Source organism: Nansenia antarctica (genome assembly GCF_963989245.1).
Source record: "Nansenia antarctica genome assembly, chromosome: 1".
Lineage (NCBI taxonomy): Eukaryota > Metazoa > Chordata > Actinopteri > Argentiniformes > Microstomatidae > Nansenia > Nansenia antarctica.
In genome coordinates this window covers 41,093,854-41,119,535 of record NC_137674.1, presented here as the reverse complement: position 1 = coordinate 41,119,535, position 25,682 = coordinate 41,093,854, and the positions used below count along the sequence as shown (strand labels likewise).

General features: G+C 44.1%; 1 protein-coding gene across 1 annotated transcript; it reads right to left on the bottom strand.

Annotated features, from left to right (window-relative positions):
• Positions 1 to 888: 888 nt before the first annotated feature.
• Positions 889 to 25,682, bottom strand: ism2a (isthmin 2a; the record flags this gene model as incomplete). Its single annotated transcript, XM_080522886.1, has 6 exons — positions 889 to 1,406; positions 2,780 to 2,848; positions 4,285 to 4,422; positions 10,347 to 10,638; positions 16,300 to 16,554; positions 25,548 to 25,682. 6 exons carry the CDS (start codon positions 25,680 to 25,682, stop codon positions 889 to 891), a joined length of 1,407 nt encoding a protein of 468 aa, XP_080379012.1.

Sequence of the window (25,682 nt, the reverse complement as noted above, 5' to 3'; positions counted from 1 at the left end):
CATTATAGCAGCTTGACAGGAATTCCTTTCATGAAACATCAGAGTCTTTCTGAGTAAATACAATACAGGCCCATATGAGTCCAATAAATACACTCTCCATGTTCTACAGGACACCATGGCAACCATGGCACCCCCCCACCCCAATACCTCATCTCAATAGCAGCAGTCTATGGAGGAGGGGTAGGAGGGGGGTTTGGGGGGGTGTGAGAGGGGACTAAGACTGTTTCATCATAGTCTCACCTTTGTTCACAACATTTCCCCAATGTTCGCAAACCAGTGTTGTTTCAATTTAGTTGTGCATGAACAGTGTATGAGTTTCTCCCCAATGATCTTCCAATCCTGACTGTCCAAAGAATAAATGACCAGCTTCACTTAAGCGGGTTGGACAATATAAATGCTATTTCTCCAGCACTGGCACCATAAGTCATCCCATGTAAAAGTGTATTCCAATTAGGCGTTGAAATCCATGTTGATAAGACCAATTGTCCAATGAGGTGAAATTCTACATCTCTGATCATCAGTCCACAACAGTAGAAAGTGACGCTGGTATGGTACAGACCAATTAAACGCCATTTTCGATAGCTGATCAGGTGGCCATTGGAGTCATTGGAATTGAGGTGTCAGTCTTCCCTCATCAGGGTCATATAAATACTGGATGGATGGAGTAAAGGACAAATGTTTTTGAAGGAACGTTGAAGGGAAAGGAAATCCAGTTCTCTTCTCCTTACTCCCCTACATATATAACAGCGATTTACTGTAGCAGACTCTTTATCCAAAGTAAATGATAGTCAACACGTATGTTAAGTTCATGGCACCTCCAACCAATAGATAGGAGACAGACTATTAGAACCTGACAGCATGTCTCTCCCCTTGTCCCCCGTGGGGGTCTCAGTATTCCCTAGCCTCCTCCAGCTCCAGCTGGTACACCTCTTCATGGGGGTTGTCTGGGCAGCTCTGCCCATTATTGGGGGGTCTTACCGAATGGAACCGGCTCCAGTCCCCCTTACACAGGATCCAAGGCAAAATGTCCACCTTGTGATGCAGCTCTGGAGAAAACTCTGTACTGATGAGATTCGGAGCGCCCGCACCTTTCCCCCGCGTGATCAGCTTCATGTGGTCGTCGTAGCAACAGTGCTGGGCGGCCAGCGTAGTGCTTTCGTACGACAGCATGGATCGGACGCAGAAGCGGGCCGAGGGCTTGTAGATGTCCAGGCGCTCTTTGGGGCCGCTGGCGTCGCGCCAGCGGTAGGTCTTGCGGAGCGTCTCGTCAAAGATGTTGACAGCACTGTAGACGGCCTCAGACGGGTAGGCGCAAGGGCAGCTGGGTAGCTCAGTCAGGACCTGGTGGAGGTACTTCTGGAGGAAGTCATTCTTGCAGCTGAGCCACTTCTCGCAGCTGTCCACATCTGTCAATGTCAAACACATGCAACTTTATTTATAAAAGTGGCAGCATACTTTGAAATACGATGAGGCGTTGTCTATGGTGGGATAGATAGCACAACAGTCAATACACAATGAATATACAGAATCTAATGATAAAATGGGAACCAATACATAATATGACAATCAATATACCAATACATAATACAACCACTAGCAATCAATCACATAGAAACACACTTTGATTATCTCCTGTGAGGTACACCTAGTGGCTGAAAACGGTAGGAGATTAACAAAGTATAGCAAATCTCAAGCTTTGGCACAAATCTCCCATTGACATTATGTTTTACGTCACATTTGAGTCATGGCCATGTTTATACAATTTAAGAATTGGCCTATATTGCCTGTAGCACACTTTCCTATACATCTATGAAATCATCTGCAACAATAAACGATATAGCCACAGTGACAGCATTATATATAGGGGTGAACATTGCAAGTGTTAGTGATTTCATCATTTTAATCAACGACATTCACTCCATAGCGCCGAATTTGAATGTAATAAAAAGATCAGTTTTCAGATGGATTATAATTTAAGACAGGTCTGATTACCCAAAAGGAAACCAAAGAGTGGGTTTCCAAGCATAAAAGAGGTGAGTTCAATGCGTTAAAATCCTTTACTTCAAACTGGGGGCCCTGCAAAGCTCCCCAAATACGACTGAGAAACGAATGTGAGAGGGTTTAAAAACTCAAGCTACATTGCAGCGAGTGCCAAAAAATTAAATCAATGTTGGAGGCTGCGGTCAAATTGGAACCTATTCATTCTAAACATTTATGTTCCTTAGAGGATTGGGGGGAAGAAAAAAAGAGCTTCTGACACTTTATCTTGTTATGTTTTTCTAGCGCATTCTTTATTATTATTGCAGAGCGAAAAGAGCTATCACTTTCACTGGTTGGTGCCAGGCACTATGAGACCAATAAAGGGAAACTAAAAAGCAATTCAAACATTTCTTGGAGGAACAGTCGGTTTTTCATGGTCTCTGTTAAAAACTCTCGGTGGAGCAATCCTTAACGTGGTGGTGGTGGTGGGGGGGCATTTCTACCACTCCTAACTGGACTCCCACAGTTTCTCTGTGATTGAGGCCCCAGAAGAGCAGTTAACCCCCCCGAAAAGGAACAAACCATTAAACGACAGCTTTCTCCAAAACTGGTGCCCACTGTTACCCTAAAAAGTGACACATGCATCTACATAAACACACACAAACGCACACACGCACACATGCACACACACACACACACACACACACACACACACACGCACACACACACACACACACACACACACACACACACACATACACACACATACACACACACACGCACACTGCAGAAAACATACTTGTGTCCAGGGAGTCAGTGCCATTCTGTGTCACCACGGGCATCAGCTCTGTCACTGTGTCCAGGTCATCTACAGAGGAACAGTGGGAAATAGAGACACTAGTTCAGAAAACTGCCAGTTTGCCAAATGGGCAAAAGGGCATAGCAATGAGGTGTGAGCATACTGTTTCTGTTTTGCATGTTCTAGTCTAGTACAGAGCAGGTTACATTAAAGTCCAGTGGACATGACTGGAGGGACTGTCAAGGCCCCCCTTTCCCTCTCACACACTCACACACACACACACACACACACACACACACACACACACACACACACACACACACCCTCTCCCTCCCCTCTCCCCCCTGCAGTTCTAGGGCAGCAGTACAAGCCTTCATTGAGCCCATGGAGTTGAGCACATACCCCGACTCTGCAGGAGAGCAATGGCAGATTTCTAAACACCCACACAGGGATAAACATTAGGTTTGTTCTAGTCCCGGCTGCTCTGACCTTGTTCTACTTGAGGCGTCTTTCATGCATTCAACTAGCAAAGTCCTAAATAAGAGGCTAATGCATCTTAATGGAATTTCGCACCAAGGCTAAAAGCACAAGACACCTTCTCTTCGGGATGGTTGCAGTCCCAGCAAAGTGTGCTGTGCTGTGCTGTAGCTGTAAGCCTGTGCAAAGCAGACCACTGATATGTGAAAGGTCTTGATAGGTTTTGATCGTACAGCTTACACCTACCAAGTACTTCCTGAAGAGTGGTCATGAAGGACACAAGAGAAGGAGAGAAAGCTATCAAGGACCACTTGGGCATAGTCATGGAGCGTCCCAATTCAGCGTGGACTTGTGGACTAAGTGTATTCCTCCACATGGATTAACAAGGAACGTACTGTTGTAAGACATTGCATTTACATTTTTGGCATTTAGCAGATGCCTTTATCCAAAGCGACTTACAACAAATACTTTGTCTAAGTAAGTGTATCCATCAGTCATCGCAAGAAAAAATGATCTATTCACGGGCCAGTCTTTCTGTGTCCTGTTGATATTGTTGTACACCTGTTGTTTGTTACCTGTTTCTTATTTTCACTTGTTTGCCTATTTTAACCTGCCATGACTTTCGCTCTTTTACTATGTTCTTGTACAGTATATGTAAAGCACTTTGTGACCCCTGGTCTGGGATAGGTGCTATACAAATACATTTTACTTACTACTTACTTACGGGCCAGAGGCCATTGGCAGTCAAAATGCTAGAAGAAGGAAGAAATACGTTATTTTTTATTTTATTTTATTTTATTATTTACAGTTGAGAAACTCTACATTGGGGTAGAGGGGGCGGAGAGGTTTCAGAGAGAGAATTTCAGAGTGGAAACCAATCCTATGCTTTGAGAATCATGTTGGGGACGTGCACAAATGCACACTTCAAACGGTGGAGAATTGGGGACACAGCATCAGGCGAGTACTGATGATGTCACACACCTAGGGACAGGCGAGGGCTATGATGTCACAAACACAGACAGTCTTACCCGGACATCTCTCCAGATCGCAGGTCCTGGACTCCGTCGCTGTGCAGGCGTAACCGCAGGAACGGATGCGCTTCTGGTTGCCATGGCCGCAGGTGATGCTGCATGGCGACCAGTCGCTCCACTCCTCCTCCTCGTACTCTGAGATGGGGGGATGAGAGAGGGAGGTGGGAAAGAATAAGGAAAACAAAACAAAGAGGTATGTTAATGAGCCGGCACGTCTTTGAAGTGAGCCTGGCAAATTCCTCACCCAGCTGGTTGGTGTGTTATGCCATTAAACAGCGGCCACAAATTAGTTTGGAGCCACAGTAGAAGACCCTAGAGAGTCAGGCCAACCATATATATATATATATATATATAAAACAAAGATTCAAGGAGAGACGGTAAACAAGGCTAAACTTCAAAAGGATAGGAAGGGTACAGAGGAGAGGAAGGGTACAGAGGAGAGCGGAAGGCCTCCTCATAAGGTTGCACTAATGGTGCTAAGTGTTAGCGTTGCTAAAGAGGTGGGATGGTGCTGTGGGAGTGGAACGAGGCATGGAGTGGAATAAGGAATGATGTTTTGAGCCAGTCGTCCAAATTCTACCTCCTCCCCAGACACCCCTGGTACTGTAGGACGTCTATGATTGGATTGCATGACTAAACCTACCCAAATACTGCCTGAGATTGTAGTCATGTGCTTTAAACCAGGGTTATCTGTTCAAAACTCTTGATGAGGAAAACCAGCAAGCCTAAGATAGACAAAGAAATACTCCCACTTGGGAAGACATGTTTTGAGAACCCCTCTTCCGTGATAGGATCATAAGCTATAAGCTGACACCAGTAAGCATTTGCCAAGAGAAGTGAGACCTGTGGGGTTGAAACCCAAGTCTCCTACGTGGAAGGCACGTCTACTATTAGGCCAAGAAGACATCTTCAAGATTTGAGACAAGTGACACGAGTTGACATGTGGACAGGCTGGGCTACCTCATCACGGAAGAGTGATTCCAAAGCACCTCTGTTACTCTAACAAACACAGAACCGGTAATAGGTCAATTGATCTGGGATCAGCTGGGCTCTCTCTCTGAGTATGAGTCCCCAACACAGTGGCACTTCGCCATGGACTCTTAACTGCTCCCCACAGTTCTGTTTCCACACAGAAGTTAATGACGCACGGCTAAATTAATATCGCATATTTTTCAGAAAAGTATAATCTCACTAATGATCAGGATGTAGGGGCCAGTTGGCAAGCTTGGGTGTCTGTCTGTGTGTGTGTGTGTGTGTGTGTGTGTGTGTGTGTGTGTGTGTGTGTGTGTGTGTGTGTGTGTGTGTGTGTGTGTCTGTGTGTGTGTGTGTGTGTGTGTGTGTGTGTGTGTGTCTATTTGCAATTGTATATGTGTGCCTGTGTGTTTTTCTCTTGGTTGTAATAAATATGTCAATGGCTAATTGTGCAGCTTACAATCCAGTGGGCTGAGCCAAGGCAAACAGTGCCGCAGGACAGCAATGCCCTAATAGGTTTTCTGTTTAATGAACAACGAGTTCTCTCCCTCTCTCCCTCCCTGAGAGAAAAGGGGAAGAAAGAGGGAGGAACGAGAGGAACAAACAGAGAGATGGACAGAATCCTAGAAAAGACGGAGAGTGTGGGATGAGAGGTGCGATCGGAAAATGATGAAGGAGGGTAAGGGAGAAATGGAAAGATGGAGACAGCAAGAGAGAGAGAGAGCGAGACTGAAAAAGAGAAGAGAGGAGAGGGAAATTAAATGAATCTCACACCCCATTGCTACGCCTCCAGTTAGCTAATGCCTTTTGGGCCTGTTGCCGGGGGTTACCAGCACTAGGCTAATTGCAAGTTTTTGGGCCTGGTGTTGAAGGAGCTCTCTGTTGTCTACCAGCCAACACTATCCCTAATCCAGGAATGCTCTGGAGCCTCTAAACTCTGTCTTTCTTTCTTTTTGTCTTTCCTCCTTTCTTTTGTCTGTTTCTTTTGACTGTTACGCTCTCTTTCTTTTGACTGTTTCTTTTGACTGTTACCCTCTCTTTCTTTTGACTGTTTCTCTCTCTTCCGCTTCCTCATTGACCACGTCACCATCCGTCCCTTTCTCTTGACACAATCTCTCTATCCCTCCTCCCTCTCTCTCTCCTCCCATTATCTCTTCCCTCCCTCCTCTAATCCTCTTTCTATCTCTCTAAAACTCCCTCCCCTCCAGAAATCAAAGAAACATGATTGCCCATACCTTGGTTCTGGTCAACTCACCAAGACAGTTTTTTTGGGGGATATTTCTCTTACTCAGATACTTGATAGACATATTTTCTTTTGCCATAGAGAACCATTCAATTTGAACATACTATGTCCCAAAAAAAAACAATTGTAACTCATTTGTATACTCAGTGTGACCAAACTGAGAATACACATTATGGGTTTCATCATTATACAGTGCTGCTATTATATAGTTACACAAATAGGGGGACATTTGTTGAGCCAGGTATAGCTTCTACTGAGAGGACCAGCACAAGATTATCCAGGAGGCTGGTTTTACTGTAATTGTACACTACTAAGTATAGTTCAAGTATATACAAGTAGAGCCCACATGAAGAGGTTGGAAGTGGCTTTGGTTATGCAGACCTATCCGGTGTATGTGTGTGTGTGTGTGTGTGTGTGTGTGTGTGTGTGTGTGTGTGTGTGTGTGTGTGTGTGTGTGTGTGTGCATGCGTGTGTGTGTGCTCCCATGTGTTTGTGTGCATGTTGACATCATTGTGGTCGGAAGGCTGTTATTGCACACTGAGGGCTGGGTGCGAGAGACGACCACACAACAACACCACAACATCCGTCAGAGCGTGTTGAGGAAATCAGCCAGGCAAAGAGAGGGGAAGACTAGGAGGAAACAGGGGCAATGAAAACAGGAAATGCAATAAGCTTGCAAAAAAAATGTCAACAAGCTCAAAACAAATATACCAGCCTGGATATGTGAATAAATACCCTATTGATCCGCAGATCAATTATGTACACATGTACATGATAATGTACAGTATACTGTTTACTTCATCACAGTATGTTAGTGGTGAGCTATACCTAAAGCACAAACTGCAGATCTTAAGACTTAAAAGAGGGGATGACGCCAGGCTATCCCCCCAGCTCCCCTCATCTCACCAGCCTGGCCATGCTCCCAGTCTTCTGTCTAATTGAACACAAATATGAGTTGTTTGGCCAGCGGGCAACAAAGGGGCCACCATTAGCAAGAGACTAGGACTGAGGTTCAAACAGACACATTTTCCGAACACCAGTCTCAACTTCAAAAAGACACACACACACACACACACACACACACACACACACACACACACACACACACACACACACTCACAATGAACTTCAAAGGACACACACAATGGCCTGACAGTTGAGCACTTGCTCTCTTGCTCTCACAAGATTCTCCCTCACTTTCAGTCAATAAGGCAAGCCTCATAGGCCCCCCCCCACTGTCTCCACCTCACTCACTTTATCTGTCCCCCCTTTTCATCTTTAATCATCTGTAATCTTCTCATATCTTTAATCTCCATCTGTTGTATTCCCCTTCACACTCCTTTGAAGTTTGACCCCTTCCCCTTTTTTTCCGCCATTGTTTACCTTACTCTCTCTCAGCTCTCTCATTCCCCTCTCTGTCTTTCTCTTCTCTCTCTTCTCTCTCTTCTTCTCCTGCTCTATCCCCTCATCCTGGTACCTCTCTTTTCCATCCCCCCTTTCTGGAAACGATCTCAAACTCTCACCATCTCACCCCTCCAATGTCCATAAAAAGCTTGGTCTTGCTATGAACCATAGACCGAGGAGACTGAGGATGGAGAGAGCCAGTGTGGCAGACCTTTGTTTTACCATCAGATCAAGAGGACTTCTACAAGGTCCAGGTGGAACACTTGAGTTTACATGTCTCAGACAAGGCTATCAATTCTATCCCCCCTTTCTGAAAATTATCTCAAGACTCCAGACTCCAAATCACGCCTGCTATACCAGCACCATGGTTGGGGTATGGCATTCTGTTCAAATTCAGTCAGATGAACTTAACATTTTAATTTGATTCAAAATGCCATTTATGTTCATATATGTCAATTCCTTAAATGAAAATGTTCAATTAATTGATTGATTAGAAACCGAATGGACACCAACCCTGTCCAACAACACCAGCCAAATAAATGTATTTGTTTAGCCAAACAAACACATTTGTTGTAAGTCGCTTTGGATAAAGGCGTCTGCTAAGTGCCAACAATTTAAATGTAAGCCAGTCAGTCCCAGACAACCGCTGCCTGTCTCCTGTGGATAATAATGATCTAGCACAGCTCTTTTTATCAAACAACTACAGAGAACTCTCAAAGTTAGGGGCAAGGGGAGTGTCGGCTCACTTTGAGGTGAATGTATACTGGTGGGGTTAACAAAATTAGACGGTTGTTGGCCCAACGGTTGCCTTTTACGGGTCAGAGACAAAGACAAAAACAACCCAACACCTGAAATATGATTTGAAGCCAAAGAACACAGCTCAGAAAAAGATGCTATTTCAGGGAAGGCCGGATTAATGAGTGAGCTTTGGGTGACTTCCTCTTTGGGGTTGGCGATGAAAGTCACAAATTACCTATTACCTGGAGGTGAGTTGAGGTCTTTGAAAGCTTTTCTTGGCTCTATTCACTGAAAACAGCCCCATGCCAGCTCTAATGGTTCCACTATGATCATAACGGCTTCTGTAACATGATCCGCATATCAAAACATCTTAGTGTACAATTATTACAGAGGGAAAAGCACTAGCTATTTACGTATAAGTCTAACTAAGGCTCCGAGTTTTTTGAACTTGAATCAGGTTACATGGTCAGCAAAAACTTCTGGCCTGGAAAAACTCCTGGCTTTAGATTAAGGTACATCAAGAGAAGTGTCCCCTCTAGAAGTCCTTTATTTGATTTGATCTCTAACATCACTGGCCAGGCCTGCACTGGACACTTGTTGTTTTCTAGCGATCCAAGCATCTTTGATACTATGGGTATATTTGTGTCTAGTCTCTCATCACTTTAAATAACGTGAAAAAATACTATTGTGCAATATGACAACCCTAGTCGACTATCTGTACAGTATAGTACAGTGGATTGTGTACATAGCCTTTATTTATGTAAACCAGCTCCTTCCCTTCTTGTGATTTTTTTCTAAAAGTTTTTTTTTTTTCCTTTCCTAACACCAGGGGAGCCACCCCTCCTAAATGTCGTTGTTTGGTACCTGTACTGTAGCAATGACAATAAAGTCCATTCATTCATTCATTCATTCATTCATTCATTCATTCATTCATAGCCATTTGTTTTCACGGCTCCTTTGGACGTGTGGAGAATTGAAGATTAGCTGATCTGGCTTGGATTGGGGTGTATGACACGATTATGTAGCGGACCTTGAGAGAGTGTCCACGTATAATAAATCATGTCAAAGGGGCGAGATGGGGGAGGGCAAATGCCCTCATCTCTGTCTTCAAGCCCTGCGGAGGGGAAGCCAGCAGAACAAAAACATCTTACGTGCCCTGACCCCTTGACTTTGGGCCCCCCATACACAAACAACCATCTTCTCATCTCCGTGATAAGGTACACCAAACAAACAGGACAGGCTGTTATACAAGCCAAGGCAATACAGTGCACAAAGGATTCTCTAGGAAACATTATCTTAGCCATTGTCGTGAAACGGAGGGGCTTTCTTACCCTTCTCAAGATAAAAAGTAATTGAAGACAAGTTATGATAATGTCTTTGAAAAGGATGTCATTTGTCAAGAAACCCTCCCAAACATCCCATTTTACCTCACCTCATCATGACGTTTTGAAAGAGTATATCCAATGTGGCCATAATAACATGTATGACACATGACATAAACTGAACAACTTATTGTGGTCCACATTTAGGTATGCTCTCTTTCTGATTGTTAAAAGATAACAAGGACGTATCCAGTGTAACCAAGTGTTTTCTGCATAGTACAGTATAACAGGACATTGGCTGAAAGGGACAGTGTGAAAGCAAAATATGGTTCAGGTTGGCCCAGTAGTGTGTAAAGCCCCCATGTCTAGTGCTAACTCACCATAGTTATCCTTGGAGTCCCAGCCCTTGTTCCAGCGGCTACCCCAGTCTCCCCCCACCCCGCTGAGCACAGGCTCCTCTGTGTCATAGTTATAGTCCTCTGTGGGTTCCTCCAGGCTGGCTCGGCCCAATCCGCTCTCCGCCTGGTCCGGGTACTCCCAGAACAGGGGCCAGAACAGCTTCTTTTGGCCTAGCCACTCCTCCTCCGACGGGGACCAATCGCTGCGGCCCTCCTTGGCCTGCAGGTCCATCTCCATCTCTGTCTGGGGGTCGTCCACCACCTCGATGGTGACCTGGAGGAGAGAGACCTTGAGTTAGAAAGAGTAGAGAGGATGTTTCGGTTCCAACCACTTCAACAGTGACCTAAAAGAATGGAGGCATAGAATTACAATGAGTAGTATGGACATTTAAATTCAAAGGTATGATCCAAACACCTCATTGCTGACCTGGAAGAGGTAGATACATAGAGTTAAGGGCTCTGCACACAGCGTGCGATTTCTGTTGCACGTCAACGTTCCATTTTGAAGTTTGAATGGAAGTCTATGAGAACATCGCATTTACCCACACACGGCCCCGATTTTAATCGCACGGCGAACATTCGATTCCATTCATTTTGAATGGGACAAAGCACACGGCGTGCGAGTTTTGTCGCACTGCTTTGTCCCATTCAAAATGAATGGAATCGAATGTTCGCCGTGCGATTAAAATCGGGGCCGTGTGCGGGTAAATGCGATGCTCTCATAGACTTCCATTCAAACTTCAAAATGGAACGTTGACGTGCAACAGAAATCGCACGCTGTGTGCAGAGCCCTTTAGAATGGGTAGAACCAACATTTCAATTGAATATAATGCTGAATTTGTGCTATGTGGACCAGCTCTGCGAATGTATTCGGTTTACCACTTGGAATGCTTGATGAATTGAAGCGGTGAGAAAGAGAATACACTATGAAAGGGACTGGACACTCCATTAAGCAGACCACGGTTTATTTCACAGTCTACGATTTTTAGGAACAATAACAAATTCCCATATTTCTCTTTGTTCCTCTTGAAGCAACACACGCTCAACTCTTCTCAGAGTGTAAGAAACACCTGGCAGGAATCATTTTAATTTTAATTCAATCATTTAAACACAGTCCTCATTCATATCAAAACTAGCCAAATCTGTTCTATATCTCCATTCTTTCTGTCATGTACTGTAAGTAATACACTTAATTCTTTTTCAGCTCAAATAACGTGAACCTTTTAAAAAGGTTCACCATATTCAACCGGGAATTTGGGGTGTAATTATGCTCAGCAAATTGCAACAAAACGTACTAAATTGCCACTGGACCAACTTGACAAGAATAAGATTTAGCACAATTGCTCTTGTAATCTTATGAAGTCACAGACTCTGATACAGTTTATTGTCAGCAATTATTGAACACACAATACATTCACACGTCGGTAAAACATGCATGACTCTAGAGCAACATTGATAACACAGCCGCTGCCCACAAATCAGTATCAGGATTTCCAAGTGAAAAACATAGTTTGAAAAATATTTTAAACAGTAACATTAACAGCAAAGACTAGCAACAACAGTAAAGGTACAACCACACCAAGTAAATTTCCTGTATGTGCGAATATACTTAAAAAATAATAATAATATAATAATACAAATAATTCTAATTCTGATTCTGAAAATGTCAAGGTAAAACAACAAATAATTGAGAGAAAGCAATAGGTTTATTAATAATAACCTTTTACATCATAAGGACTTCCAGCTGAAAGCATTACAACAGTAGTGTGTTGGTGTGAATTTGTTCCAATTCAGCCATTTAACAAGCCTCCATTGTTTTCTCTGATCATTTTTTCTAACCATGGATTGAAATTCAATTAATTTCCTGAACTGACTGAACAAGGAAATGACCCTGACTACTGTATGCTCCACAGTGCAACAATAGCTGCCTCTGTAGATTCAAAGATATCAACAGCATCAGACCAAAGACCATGCAGCATGAGGGCGAAGAAAAAACAAACAAAACGTCTTAAAACATAAACAATGTCAAGTAAACAACAGCCTCCTCAGCTCGGCCTAGCAACAGTGTAGATCCCCTCTTAAAAAAACGACTGTCTCTGTGCCTGTCTGATGTCCTATCTAAACCCACTGGTTTCCAGGGAAGAGACTAGTGGTAGTGAAGGAAGCGGGTGCCCAGGGAGCCGTCCGTCCTCTTTTCAGTCATGCCCGGGATGTTTGGGTGTTGACAGGTTTCTGGATAGCGTGTCAGAGCACGCGTAGGTGCAGGACGAGGGGGAGGGAAAGGATAGGGGATTAGGGGGGTAAGATGGAGGAATGGAGCGAGATAGGAAGAGCATGGTGGACAGGAAGAGGGTGGTATGTCTAGAAGAGGGGGGGACATGACAGAGGGTTAAGAGGAGGGTGGAGTAGGGGTGAGGGGATTGTAGAGGGAGCGGGATAGGGGACTGTGGCGGAGTAGGGTGGGGTGGAGCGGGATGGAGGGAGAGTGTGATAGGGGAAGAGACAGAAAGCCAGACTCCAGCAGACACACACACACACACACACACACAACCACAAGCTCACAGGCCCAGACAAATGCAAAGTTGTTTATGTTCTTGCCAGAGTTACAATCTGATGGCTGCTACAACTGTTTATAAAGACAAACGAGCGTCTGAAGAGGGAGAGCTGCTGCTCTAAAGACGCTCAGTGTCCTCCTTCTATCTTCTCTGAAAGAGATAGGGGGGGTGGGGGAGTACGTGAGGACAAATAGCAAGTCACTAGACTAGAACCTAAAAGAGGGAAAATATGGGAAAGCTTGATACAAGGAAACCAGTATCATCATACCTGAAGTCCCCACCATTCCAAAAATCATCTCCATCATACCTAACATAGTCACCACTGTCATACCTTAAGTCACCACCATCATACCTGAAGTCATCACTTGTCATACCTGAAGTCATCACTTGTCATACCTGAAGTCATATCCGTCATACATAAAGAAGTAAGACTTCACCATCATACCTAAAGTCACCATCATACCTAAAGTCACCATCCTAACTAACATCACCATCATCATTATCTTAAGTCCTATCTGTCATGCTTAAAGAAGTAAGCCATCACCATCATACCTACACTCATCACCATCACTCCTTAAGTCACACAGCATGTTGGAACGCCATCCTGCTGAGAATGCGTGTGTTTCAGTGGGTAAAGAAAGAGGTAGTCGACAATCCACTGAAAGCCCTGTCAGTACAGTACAGTAACCTCTCAGTGTGGGTGAAGTTGGACTCTGGCGGGGCAACTCAAGGCGGAGGACCTCCATATTGAAGTAGATGTCTATTTCCTGCCGTCTGTCTCGGCTTTAAGTAGAGGAAGTGTATTAGCCTTAACTAGGACCCATTAGTGAGCTGTGACTCATAGTCCTGCACAGGCAGGAGTGGCACTTCCATCAATGCCGAGACACTCTAGAGAGAGAAGGGCCTCTCAACTCTAATAGTTCTGGAAAGGCCTATTGCAAATCAGGAGATGTGGGTTGGTCATCAACGTCAAAGGCTCTGTAAGATTGCCAGCATTTCATAGGACGAAGATCCTTTCAATACACCATATTCTATGACATTATTTTCTATTTCATTCTGCTTGAAAGGACAACGATCGTTTTAATCCTGTACACACTATTCTATTATGTTGTATTATTCTATTCTACTATGTTCTGTTCTGTTCTCTTCTGCTCTCCCTTTGCCTATTTAACTCTCACACTGCATTGCTAAGAGTCTCGTATAGTTCACTCAGTTCGTCACACTTTGACCCTCCACAGTCAAAACCAATGAATTCCAGCCGATGTGATAACAAGGTAAAAAGCCCCTCTAAAACCGGCGGAGGATATTAGCTACTGGCTCTGAAAGAAAGACTAATAAAAGCAAAATAGCTTTGTCTGGTTCCTATATAGGATGGCCCAGTCCCCACTTGGATGAAAGGAGCATTTTCCTCGTTATAAAAAAAAGACAATTTCAATTTCTGGATACCTGGACACTCTTGTGTCATTCTTTCCCCTGAAGTCCAACTTCATTTCCTTTCAAATCCACTTGTGCACATAAAGTCCCCATCATAATACTACAAATAAAAAGAAAGAAAACCATTTTAATGTTCGTACTTCTGCACTTTCTGGTGATTGTGATCTGCACTTAGAGAGCACATTAAAAAGCGGCTAGTTAAAATAATAGGACGACCTTTGACCTTTGTGGATTTGGCTGTTTTTGTTTCTTTTTTTTCCGTTTTTTTTCTCACTCTCTCTCCCCCCCAGCCCCCTCTCTAAACCCTGTGCAGATGTTTCTCCATCATGGCCGACTTGAAGCACCCCACTGTAAAAGGTCTTGCATGGGGTAATTTAAGAGGCCGCACCGACTCAAAACAGCTGTGAAGGAAGATGGGGAGGAGAGGGGGGAAGGAGCACCCCCTCTCATTTCGGAGTTGTTGTAGTCTCTTTAATAATAGCAGGAGAAAAAAATACTAAATGAAATTAAACTTAATGAAATGCTAGGAAAATAGAAATTCCAATAAACTCACGATGTTGGCCAGGAGATCAAAAAGGACTTTGGTAGCCTTCACTAGCAGGGATCTGATACGAACCAACACAACACCAAATCAGTTCAGGCACCATTGAACACTACCTCAAAGGTGGTTCAGCCTAACCCTACGACTTAAATAGACGTTAATGATAGTTAAAGTCAGTCGTTTTTCCTTTTGGCAACACTTTATTTGGTTGGAGTCCCAGATGATTACATAGATGTTCAACTTCAGCTAACCATAAACAAACTGTTCAGATAACTATGCACTAGCCCTTACCCTAACTCTAAATGTAAATTTAATCCTGGCGAATTGTTTTACATCAACAGAGTTGAGGTTGTTAGCTTGTGATAGTTTGGAAATGTAGGGGACTATCCAAATGAAGTGAAGGCAGTTTGGATACAAAAGCACCATTGGAGACATTCAATGCTTTCCAACCATCCATTGTTTTAACTATCAGCTAACATTTACACAACACCGCTCCGTCCAGCAATTTGGAACTCATTTTGTTTTATGTTAGCGTAAAGGAATTCTCATTACACTTATAAATTACTCTAACACGTCATCCTGAGAGACTCCAGCTTTCAACAAGCGTTTGACATGACTAGGCTTTCACAATTAACTGTATTGCAAAACCAGGTGCAAAAGGTTGCTGACGAATAAAATTGGCTGTCAACAATAATGATGTTTCATTATATGTCCATGCTGTGCGTTCTGATGTAATCATTTTGGTTAAAAATAGACTTACGGGACGATTTGTGTTTTGTTGCTTTAGGATTCTTTGCGGCTTATGATAATCCAGTATTGAGTACCATTGTGCTAAGAGCTGCCATTAAAAACATTCTAGGATCTGTGCTGTGAATACATCAGGATTACTACGCTAACTGTGTTAGCGAACATACTCACAATTGCCTATGTCAATGTCAATGGGTAGATAGAATCCACAAGGGCCAATTAAACAAAGGCAATGAAGATAAATGTATCCATCCCGAGAGAGATATATAAGCTTTGTCTCAATGGTCTGAACTTAGATTTCCTATCTATGTACTCTACTGTATGTATGTATGTATGTATGTATGTATGTATGTATGTATGTATGTATGTATGTATGTATGTATGTATGTATGTATGTATAGCAGTGGAGGCAGAAATCAGAGGACTGGCTCATTGTAATGCATAGAATGGAATGAGGTGTGTTTGATAGCATCCATTCCATAGATTACAATGAGCCCATCCTCCAATTTCTACCCCCACAGCCTCCCCTGATGTAAAGCAGCTATAGGAGCTAGATGTTGATTCCAAATTGGGCATATAAGAAGACTCACTGATGCAGTGTACAGAAGCCCCCCCTCTATGTATGGAGACTGGGCATGCAGAGTAAAAGACTCTATACCTGTATGTTTGGGTTCTGAGAGCCCATGTCCGCGTTAGCCAGTTCTGGGAAGTTCCTCAGGTCCAGGATGAAGGGCTCTGGATCCTCCTCTGGTTCTGGTTTCGGTAGTACCCCCTCGGACCCCCCTCGATGCTGGGACCACCTCCACCTGGAGTGTTTAGAGGAAGGGGTGGGAGGGAGGGTCTGTAACAGATTTTCCTGCTGGAGGTCCTCCAGTGTCTGACGGGCGTCTTTCTGGCTGTCGTCAGATATTGCCTGAAAAAAAGGGAAATAATGGATACAGGAAATAATGGATACAGGTTCACACAATTTGTCCTACTGTTGAGAATGAATTGGGTGAGATGTTTGTTGAGCGTAACTGTTTCCTGTCGTCTTGCAGTTACGTTTTAGATGAAATTCATGTAACATTCCAGAATGTTCCAAACATTCAGTAAATGAAACAGACTTGCTTTACCCAAGTCAGTATGTCTGTATGTCTGTCTGACAGTGAGTCCACCATCAGTCCATCAGTCCATCAGTCGGTATGTCTGTCTGTCTGTCTGTCTGTCTGTCTGTCTGTCTGTCTGTCTGTCTGTCTGTCTGTCAGTGCACAGCTAGTTGACATTTGCAGTAAAACTCAGCTTCAGTGCTGGGGCAAGCCTATGAAGTCCTGGTGGCAGGACTGGGATCGTACACGCAGGTAAATCATTATACGTACATGCGTACACAAGCGCACACATGCACACACACGCACACACACACACACACACACACACACTTACACTCACACTCACACACACACACGCACACACACATACACACACACAGACATACACACACACATGCATACATACTGTACAGTACACATACTGTACGTGCACACACACACACACACACACACACACACACACACACACACACTCACACAAAATGGATCTTTTTTATCTGGATCACTAGCACAGAGACCCGGAGTCTGGGCCAAAGAGAGAGGCCTTTTGATTTCTCTAGTCAACAACATCAAACTCAGCAGAGCCATTTGACACTAACTGTGTCTGTCTGTCTGTCTGTCTGTCTGTCTGTCTAATCCATCCATCCCTTGCTGGACGCAAGAGAGGGAGAAGGGAGAATGAAGACTGGGGCAGGGGTAGGTAGGATGATGGGTGAAGGTGGGGAGGGGAGGTTAAGGGAGACGAGAGGAGGACGGTGGTGGGAGGGTAGGCCTGCAGGCCCTGATCAAAGCCTTCTCTCCACTGATCATGTGTATCCTGCCTTGACTCACGTCTCTGGCTGTGTCTCCGACACACGCAAAACAGATGTCCCTCCCCACCCCCTCACTCCTAACGATAAATTCCACTCTATTGAATTTCAGCATGACCAAAAACCTGCATTTAGCAGAGAATGCCATTCATTGAGAAGGTCTGGCATTTTTTTCAAAGGGGGTTTGGGTGTTAAAATAAATCTATTCCAGTAGTCATAACAGGGGGAAGGTTGCCTTTAACAATGAGTCAAAAGTGAGTTGGACACCAGGAACGCGACTATGCATCTGTACCAGGAACAAAAAACGATTAAGGTCTGGATGAGTGGTTCTGTGTTCACACCAGACACAGGTTACTATGAAAGAAAAGTTATTCCAGTCTTAACAAGATCCATGCAGAGAGAGAGAGAGACACAGAGAGAAGAGCCCAACGTATGAAGTTACATAAACCACTGTAATCTTCCTCTACACATTTCTCTCTCTCTTTCTCTCTCTCTCTCTCTCTTGTTTCCCTCTTCAGAACGTACAGTTATCATATTGCTGATTACTGTGTGGCAGCTATAAAGCTGAGGGACACAGAGCACCCTATCCATTGAAAAGAGGGGTAAAAAAACATTCCACTGGCTGACTGCACCACACAATGAATGTTGGTTTAATTGTTTTATTCTGTATGATAACACAAGTGGAAGCTGAAGCCATGCATTAACACTGAGAAAGTGACCTTCAGTGTATGAAGCTGTAATTATCTCTCACTAAGTATGTGGATTGAGAAGTTACTCATTTTCGACAACAACCGTGGGAGGAGTTGACGGGGAGTTAGTCTCGCTTGCCAAGACTGAAAGGTTGAGGGAGAAATCAGAAATCAGAAATTCAGGGGACCCGGGGAGTCATCAGGAAGCTGAAGAAGACAACGTGTAGTCGTCTAGCGGAAGCCTTGCCTTCCACTATGTCAGTGGAGATGTCTGTCTGTAGAATACCCTCCCGGGAAGACTTGTTTCTCCCTTCCCCTTTTTGTTTCTCGCTGGTACGGATGGCTGGTGACAAATGTGTAAGGGAACACACACTCACTGGCGCACTCACCGTTCAATTGGCCGGTTCAGCTCGACTTATACTGTCATAGAATGATGGACCCTTCCTTTTCCTTTCCATCCTCCCATTCAGAGATGCTTTCTATGCCTGACAAACCAGCCAAGACTGTAAAGAAAGCTAAGAGCAAACTCAGCGCCGAAGCTAAATAGTCAAGCTCAACTCCACAACAACATCGAAAGTCGTATGAACACCATCAACAATGACATGGCTCCATGCATCGGTAGAAAACAGACGTCTTTCATTCTCTATGAGCGATTGAGTTTCTAATGGTGGGGAAAAGACTTAGGAGAGAACACAGCCCAGGGGAATAGACTACTCCAAATGGACAGCTCTTGAACACATTCACACATAAGCCTTGACCAAGAATTCCTGAAGATCCATGAGAGAGAGACAGAGAGAGAGAAAGAGAAAGAGAGAGCAAGAAAAAGGCAGAGAGAGAGAGAGAGAAAGAGTTGAGGTGGCCAAAAGAAACATCCCCTGGAAAACCAGCGAAGGCAATCACCAGAATAGCGACACTCCAGGGTATATGGACGTCTGCCCGGAGACTGGCAGAAACTCTGAGAAATCTCTCACTGTCCAGCATTTTTTTCATCCTCTTTTTGCTGCTGTGAAACCAAACTCGGTGTAACCATCTGATTTGGTTGGCATTCCCTTGATAGCATCAGCATATGAGCATAGCGTGCCTATCTATCCCATCTGTTTCTATAAAGGCAGCCATTGTGTGGGCTCCAGTGCAGTAAGTGTAGCTATGGGTGTTGTTCAGAGAGCCTTGGTAGGTAAACAAAGATGGAATTCACCCCCAAAAAATAAACTTTTAGCGAAGCCAAAGAATGCCAAAAAGCGGCCCAAAAGTTCAAACGTAAGACCATGGCCCAATCCCATTTCACCCCTTGGCCCTCGATTTTAACCCTACCCCTCTGTTTTGTTCACGTACAGGGTAGGTGTCCCAATTCTTGTTTTCATGTAGGGCCAAGTTGTAGGACTACATAGCCCTCCAAACAGAGATTTTTAAGGACCAGACTCCAAAGAGAGCCACAACACTCCGTCTTATGAAATCCCAGAATGCCTTGCGGATCATCGTCATGATAGTGAAAACAGTTATTTAACAACAATTATTGTTATTTAAACAATTATTTTCCTCGTTAGTAAAGATTTAAAGAATTAGGATAACCTAATGACGCTATTATGCCTGTGTCTAGCGGCTAGTAGCTGTGTCTAATGTTAGCTATCTAACGTTAGATGTTTTAAGGCTGATTTGTGCAGGACAGTCCTGCATTTGACACATTTCCATGTTGCATTTCCCCCCTTTGATGGCATATGACGCCCGAAATTTTACTTAAGTAAAATTGTTGCACTGTTGTCCTATATCAGTGCAGACTGGCAGGGTATGAGCACAGGTTGCTAGCCTACAGAACACTGCTATTCTGTCATGGCCTGATAATGAAGCATTGTTCTTTTTTATTTGATGACTAGTTTGATCGATTGATAGTGTGAAACTTAAGTTGTGAACGAATCGCGAGAGCCGATGCTTTTCTATGATACTACTGATGACATCTCAGGGTCTTGAAGGGTTATCTCATTTCATAAGGGAATATTTAATTAATTATTTATTTATTTTTTGCCGAAAAGCAAGTGGCACTCAGAAACGAGGGGTAGGGGTCAAAAATATAAATGGGATTGGGCCCATATGTTGTAAAGTGTATGATCAAAGCTGTGACTAGTGCACCACACAAGTGTGTGAGAGCAATGGTTCTAAAGAGACCCTAACACACACACACACACACACACACACACACACACACACTCACAATTACACACACACAAACCCACACACACACACAGGCACACACACACATGCATGCGAGCACACACACACACACACACACACACACTCACACGCACACGCACACACACACACACGCGCACACGCGCACACACACACACACACGCACACGCACGCACACACACATGCACACACACACACACTCACTCACTCTTACTCTCTTCCCACAGTCATTACATTTGGACACAGGTTTCCTTCTTTTGACGCCTTTGAGAGACATTACCTCCCTGCTCGGGGGGGAGAGGAGAGGACAAATGAAACACATTAAAATAGAGTGGGAAAACTGAGCGGCCCGTCATAATTTAATAAAACGGACAGATCTGATTGTTCCCGGAGAGGAGGAAAAAGCCATTTTCTTGTCCGTGGCGTTGGTGTATTAATAACTCTGTCAGCCCGCTTTATTCTTGGCCAGGCAGTTATGCCGTTAAACACCTCGGCGTGGTGGACAGGATGTGAAACCCAAGGAATGGACGTCAAGATGGATATTAGCTCCACTGACTGTGTGTGTGTGTGTGTGTGTGTGTGTGTGTGTGTGTGTGTGTGTGTGTGTGTGTGTGTGTGTGTGCGTGTGTGTGTGCGTGCTCGTGTGTGTGTGTGTGTGTGTGTGTGTGTGTGTGTGTGTGTGTGTGTGTGTGTGTGTGAATGCACGCACGCATGTGACATAGCTCTGACGGTAAAGAGGGGCTGGTGTGGACGTGTCCCTTTCCATGACCACCCTGACTGAAGCCCCCCAGGGGAAATTCACACTGACACTGGTGTGACTGATGAAATAAATATGTGTCTATACTGAGACACCTTTGAAAACTAATATATATGGATTTCCATGACTGTACAGTGTATGAGTGTCCAGTGCCACGCTCGTGGGCTTATGAATTCTTAAATCATAGTGTAAACTTTATAGCAATCATTCTGATCTATGTGTGCGTGTGCTCGCATGCTCCTGTGTGTGTGTGTGTGTGTGTGTGTGTGTGTGTGTGTGTATGTGTGTGTGTGTGTGTGGTGCGTGTCTGTGTGTGTGTGTGTGTGTGTGTGTGTGTGTGTGTGTGTGTGTGTGTGTGTGTGTGTGTGTGGCTCTGCTGGTGAAACATAAGATGGTGTGGTGTTCCTTCATTAAAAACCCTGGGTAAAGATTCCAGTGCGTATACCCATGTATATGCAGCCATATACTTTCATACGTAGATTATGGTATACGGTTTCAGCTTAACCTCAATTAGGGCACCGGACATTCGAGAGCTTTCCACCCCACACCATCATTCTGTTCCGCGATAAAGAACAGCAACTTGAACTTGTGAACGGGCTCAAGAATTTAGCACCCTCCGCAAAATGTTGGCAGCGGGGCATCAGTGCGTCTCTAAGAAAGGGGGGACTGGCCGACCCGTCCGGATTATTTGGTTTAACAATTACCAGAGCCTCTTTCCTCCCTTCTACTCAGTCTCCTGACCTCCCGGAGTCACATCCAATATCGCTGCGCACATACCAGGCCGGAGTTTGCCCAGAGGTTTGGACAAGTAAGTGGCTGTTTGTGTGTAAAACATGGGAGTTCATGGTGCGTCCCTCCAGCGGGCCAGCCTCGGTGGCTCCCTCAGAGCAACGTCAATCCAACCGCTCACTTTAATGAAAACACATACCACCACATAGGACTCATAGGACGAAGAGAAGGAGATGGAAGGATAGGGGGGGGGGTTACAAGAGAGAGAGAGAGAGAGAGAGAGAGAGAGAGAGAGAGAGAGAGAGAGAGAGAGAGAGAGAGAGAGAGAGAGAGAGAGAGAGAGAGAGAGAGAGAGAGGGAGGGGGGTGGGGGGAGGAGGAGAGGAAGAAAGATCAAAAAAGAAAGAAAGAACGAAGCAAAATAAAGAACATGACACAGAAGACGAAGTCAAGCTTGTCATGTTTTCACACGGCAAACAATGACGCCCTGTCATCTGGCTGCGTCACTAAAAACTGCCGCTGTTGCTATCTGTTAAGCGACATTTTGCCAAATCATCAAGTTCTCCAGAACATTCTTTCCCGTTCCAGCGAGGTGTGTTTCTAACCCCACACTGTACTCAGCCCAGAGACTGTATCTGGCAGCCATTCATTCATTCGTTCATTCATACACTTTGACGACTGTGTTACTGAGATATATACAGTATCTGCCAAAAGGTTCAACCAACGTAATGTTGAAGGGTATCTAGCTACTGTATCTCCAAACTCTGTAAGCTTGTGTGAGTCACAGTGGGCTTCTTCTTCGACAAACATACAGCCGAGATATTACATCTGCTTAAAAGGAAAGAGGGAGCTTTCTATACAGTAGTGTGTATTTTACCCTATTTTACCCTACGGTGCTGATTGTGGCAACTGGCAAAATCAAGTACACTCTTAAAAAAAAGATAGTTCTAGTTTGTACCAAAAAAGGGTATTTGCATTTGCCCCTGTAAGGGACACCCTTTGAAGAAACCCCTTTCGGTTTCATGTTGAACTCTTTCGGGTCCCATGTTTAACCCTTTCCCCAGAGGGTTCTAAATGGAACCCAAAAGGGTCTATGCATCTGTTTTTTTTTCTTAAAGTTAATGTAGTGGAGGTGATTTGGCGTTACCTGTTGTGTAGCCCTGCCTGCGTCACTAATGCTAAAGTGTTGCTCATGAGTATGTCCTCTTGGTCTAATGGTAGATGCTTGGGTCTTCGGTCTTTTTCTCTGCCACACACAATTCCAAAGTACCTACTCTCTGAAAATATATGACAGGTACAATATAACCAATGGCAAAACTCTCCAGTCTTTCTAGTCAGTACAGGAGTAGGATTAATCTGTGTCCTCCAGAAAACCATACCAGAGAGAGGTGGACAGGCAGCTAAGTCAACTCTGGGGTAATGGGTATGGGATTTCTCCTCTCTTTGGAAACACGCCATAAATTCAGTGGTAGAAAGATAAGAGGGAGGGTAGCACTTTACATCTCACTAACTTCAAACACACACCGCAGTTCATCGCATCCAGTCTAGAAGACATTATTTATGTCTGTATGAGTTGTGGATCCAGAGAGAGGAGAGAAAGGGAGGGAAACATAAAACTCAAGCAACGGTACACAGTAATTGATAGCCATTCTATATCTAGAGAGAGATCCCGAGAGAGATATCTAGATATATCTAGAGAGAGAGAGAGAGAGAGAGAGAGAGAGAGAGAGAGAGAGAGAGAGAGAGAGAGAGAAAGGCAGGCAGACAGACAGACAGACAGACAGACAGACAGACAGACAGACAGACAGACAGACAGACAGACAGAGAGACATACCATATGAGGGTGAAAAGCAGGATGAGAAAGAGGTCATAGAAGGAGAGTGGTAATATGTGAGAGGGAGAGAGAGTATGAGGGAGAGAGAGAGAGAGACAGACAGACAGACAGACATCAAATGAGGGTGGGGAGCAAGATGAGAAAGAGTGATATATAGGGAGAGCGGTAGTGTGTGTGTGTGTGTGTGTGTGTGTGTGTGTGTGTGTGTGTGTGTGCGTGTGTGTGGAGGGGGGGAGAGAAAGAGAGAGGGGTGTAGGAGAGAGAGACATACAGACACAGACAGCAAATGAGGGTGGGGAGCAAGATGAGAAAGAGAGTGATATAGAGGGAGAGCGGTAGTGTGTATGTGTGTATGTGTGTGTGTGTGTGTGTGTGTGTGTGTGTGTGTGAATGTGTGTGTGTGTGTGTGTGTGTGTGTGTGTGTGTGTGTGAGAGAGAGAGAGAGAGAGAGAGAGAGAGAGAAAGGGAGAGAGGGGGGAAAGAGAGAGAGAGAGAATTACCTCTCCCTTGTTCCTTTCATACCTCATCCTTAATCATAAGTCTATAAGCCTTGGGGTATAAGCTGTGTGAACTCTGACCAATTACCTATGCACTGCTCCTTCAACCTGGATAGCACATGTGCCATGATGACTGGTAACTAAATCTATGTATCCTCTCATTACTCATGGCATGCTCTTATTAGCATGCATGGTTCCACTGAACTTTACTATGCCCTCTATACTATAGTAATAACACAAATATCGATAATGCAATTCCATATTTATGTATTGAGACACAATGTATTGTGCAGTATGTATTAATGTAGATGTGGAGCATAATAATAACATATACATTAAGTATAAAGTCCTGAATATACACTTGCAGTCTGTGATGTTTCCTCCATACTAGTCTAGCACCCCTGGCCCAGAACTTTCAAATCGTGAGCTTAGAATGATAAGGTTCTATCTCCGTTTAGGGTAGTTCAGAGATATTGAGCATCAAAGTTTTGACATTCCATTATATTTTGTGAGATGGAACCTTTGTATTTTATGAATTACTAACTCAAAAATGTCAACATTTTAAAAATAACACCACACAGGCATTAATAAACACCTAATGGATCAGATTATGTAAAAAACTCAATTTTGACAAAAATGGAGATAGAACCTTATAATTCTAACGTCACGAAATACCTGAGAGAGTCTTTGGAAGTAGGAATGGGTATATGTACTACCCCAAGCTCTAGGCATCACTATACTTAACCAACTCTATTCATCAAGCAACATTTGGTGTGAGAATAGGTGTGAGAAGAAAACCCAACGCATCTGCGCCCTGACAGCATGCATGCCTTGTCTTGTCTGGGTCGGACTTGATGTCAATGGCAAACACTTAATGTGGCTCCCAGACATTATTCACTAGTGTGTTTTTTGCTTATTTTGAACACAAAATGATGCGGAAAACCATCAAGCGGGTAGATCTATGCATGCTTTAGTGCACTGTCTTCCCCGGCTCCAGCCCCGCCCGTTTTCGTGGAATTGTTGTCCATCTCTCTATCCAACTGTTTGAGAAATATTGCCACTTTTGGGCAATGACCATTGAGTTACCGAAAACGCAACACATGTGCTGAGTGATGTTGTCACGTTTCTGAACTTTTCACAGGATACAAATTATTGCAACCAAAACAGACGACGAAGACTGTTACGCACAGCCAATGTGTATTGTAATTCTTCTTACACATTGGACACTTTCCTCCAGCACATCCAAGAGATAACAGATACAAGAGATAACAGATACAACAGATAACAGAGAACATCTAAATCATTCGTTCAGAATGGAGTTACCTCAGCGGACACGGTGCGCTTGTCCTTGGAAGTTGCGCTTTTCTGGTTTTTGGTTGGGAAACCCTCAATTGACACCAGGATTGTGGTCAAGAGCACTACCGCCAGTAGCAGGACTTTCCTTCGCATTTTGTGCAT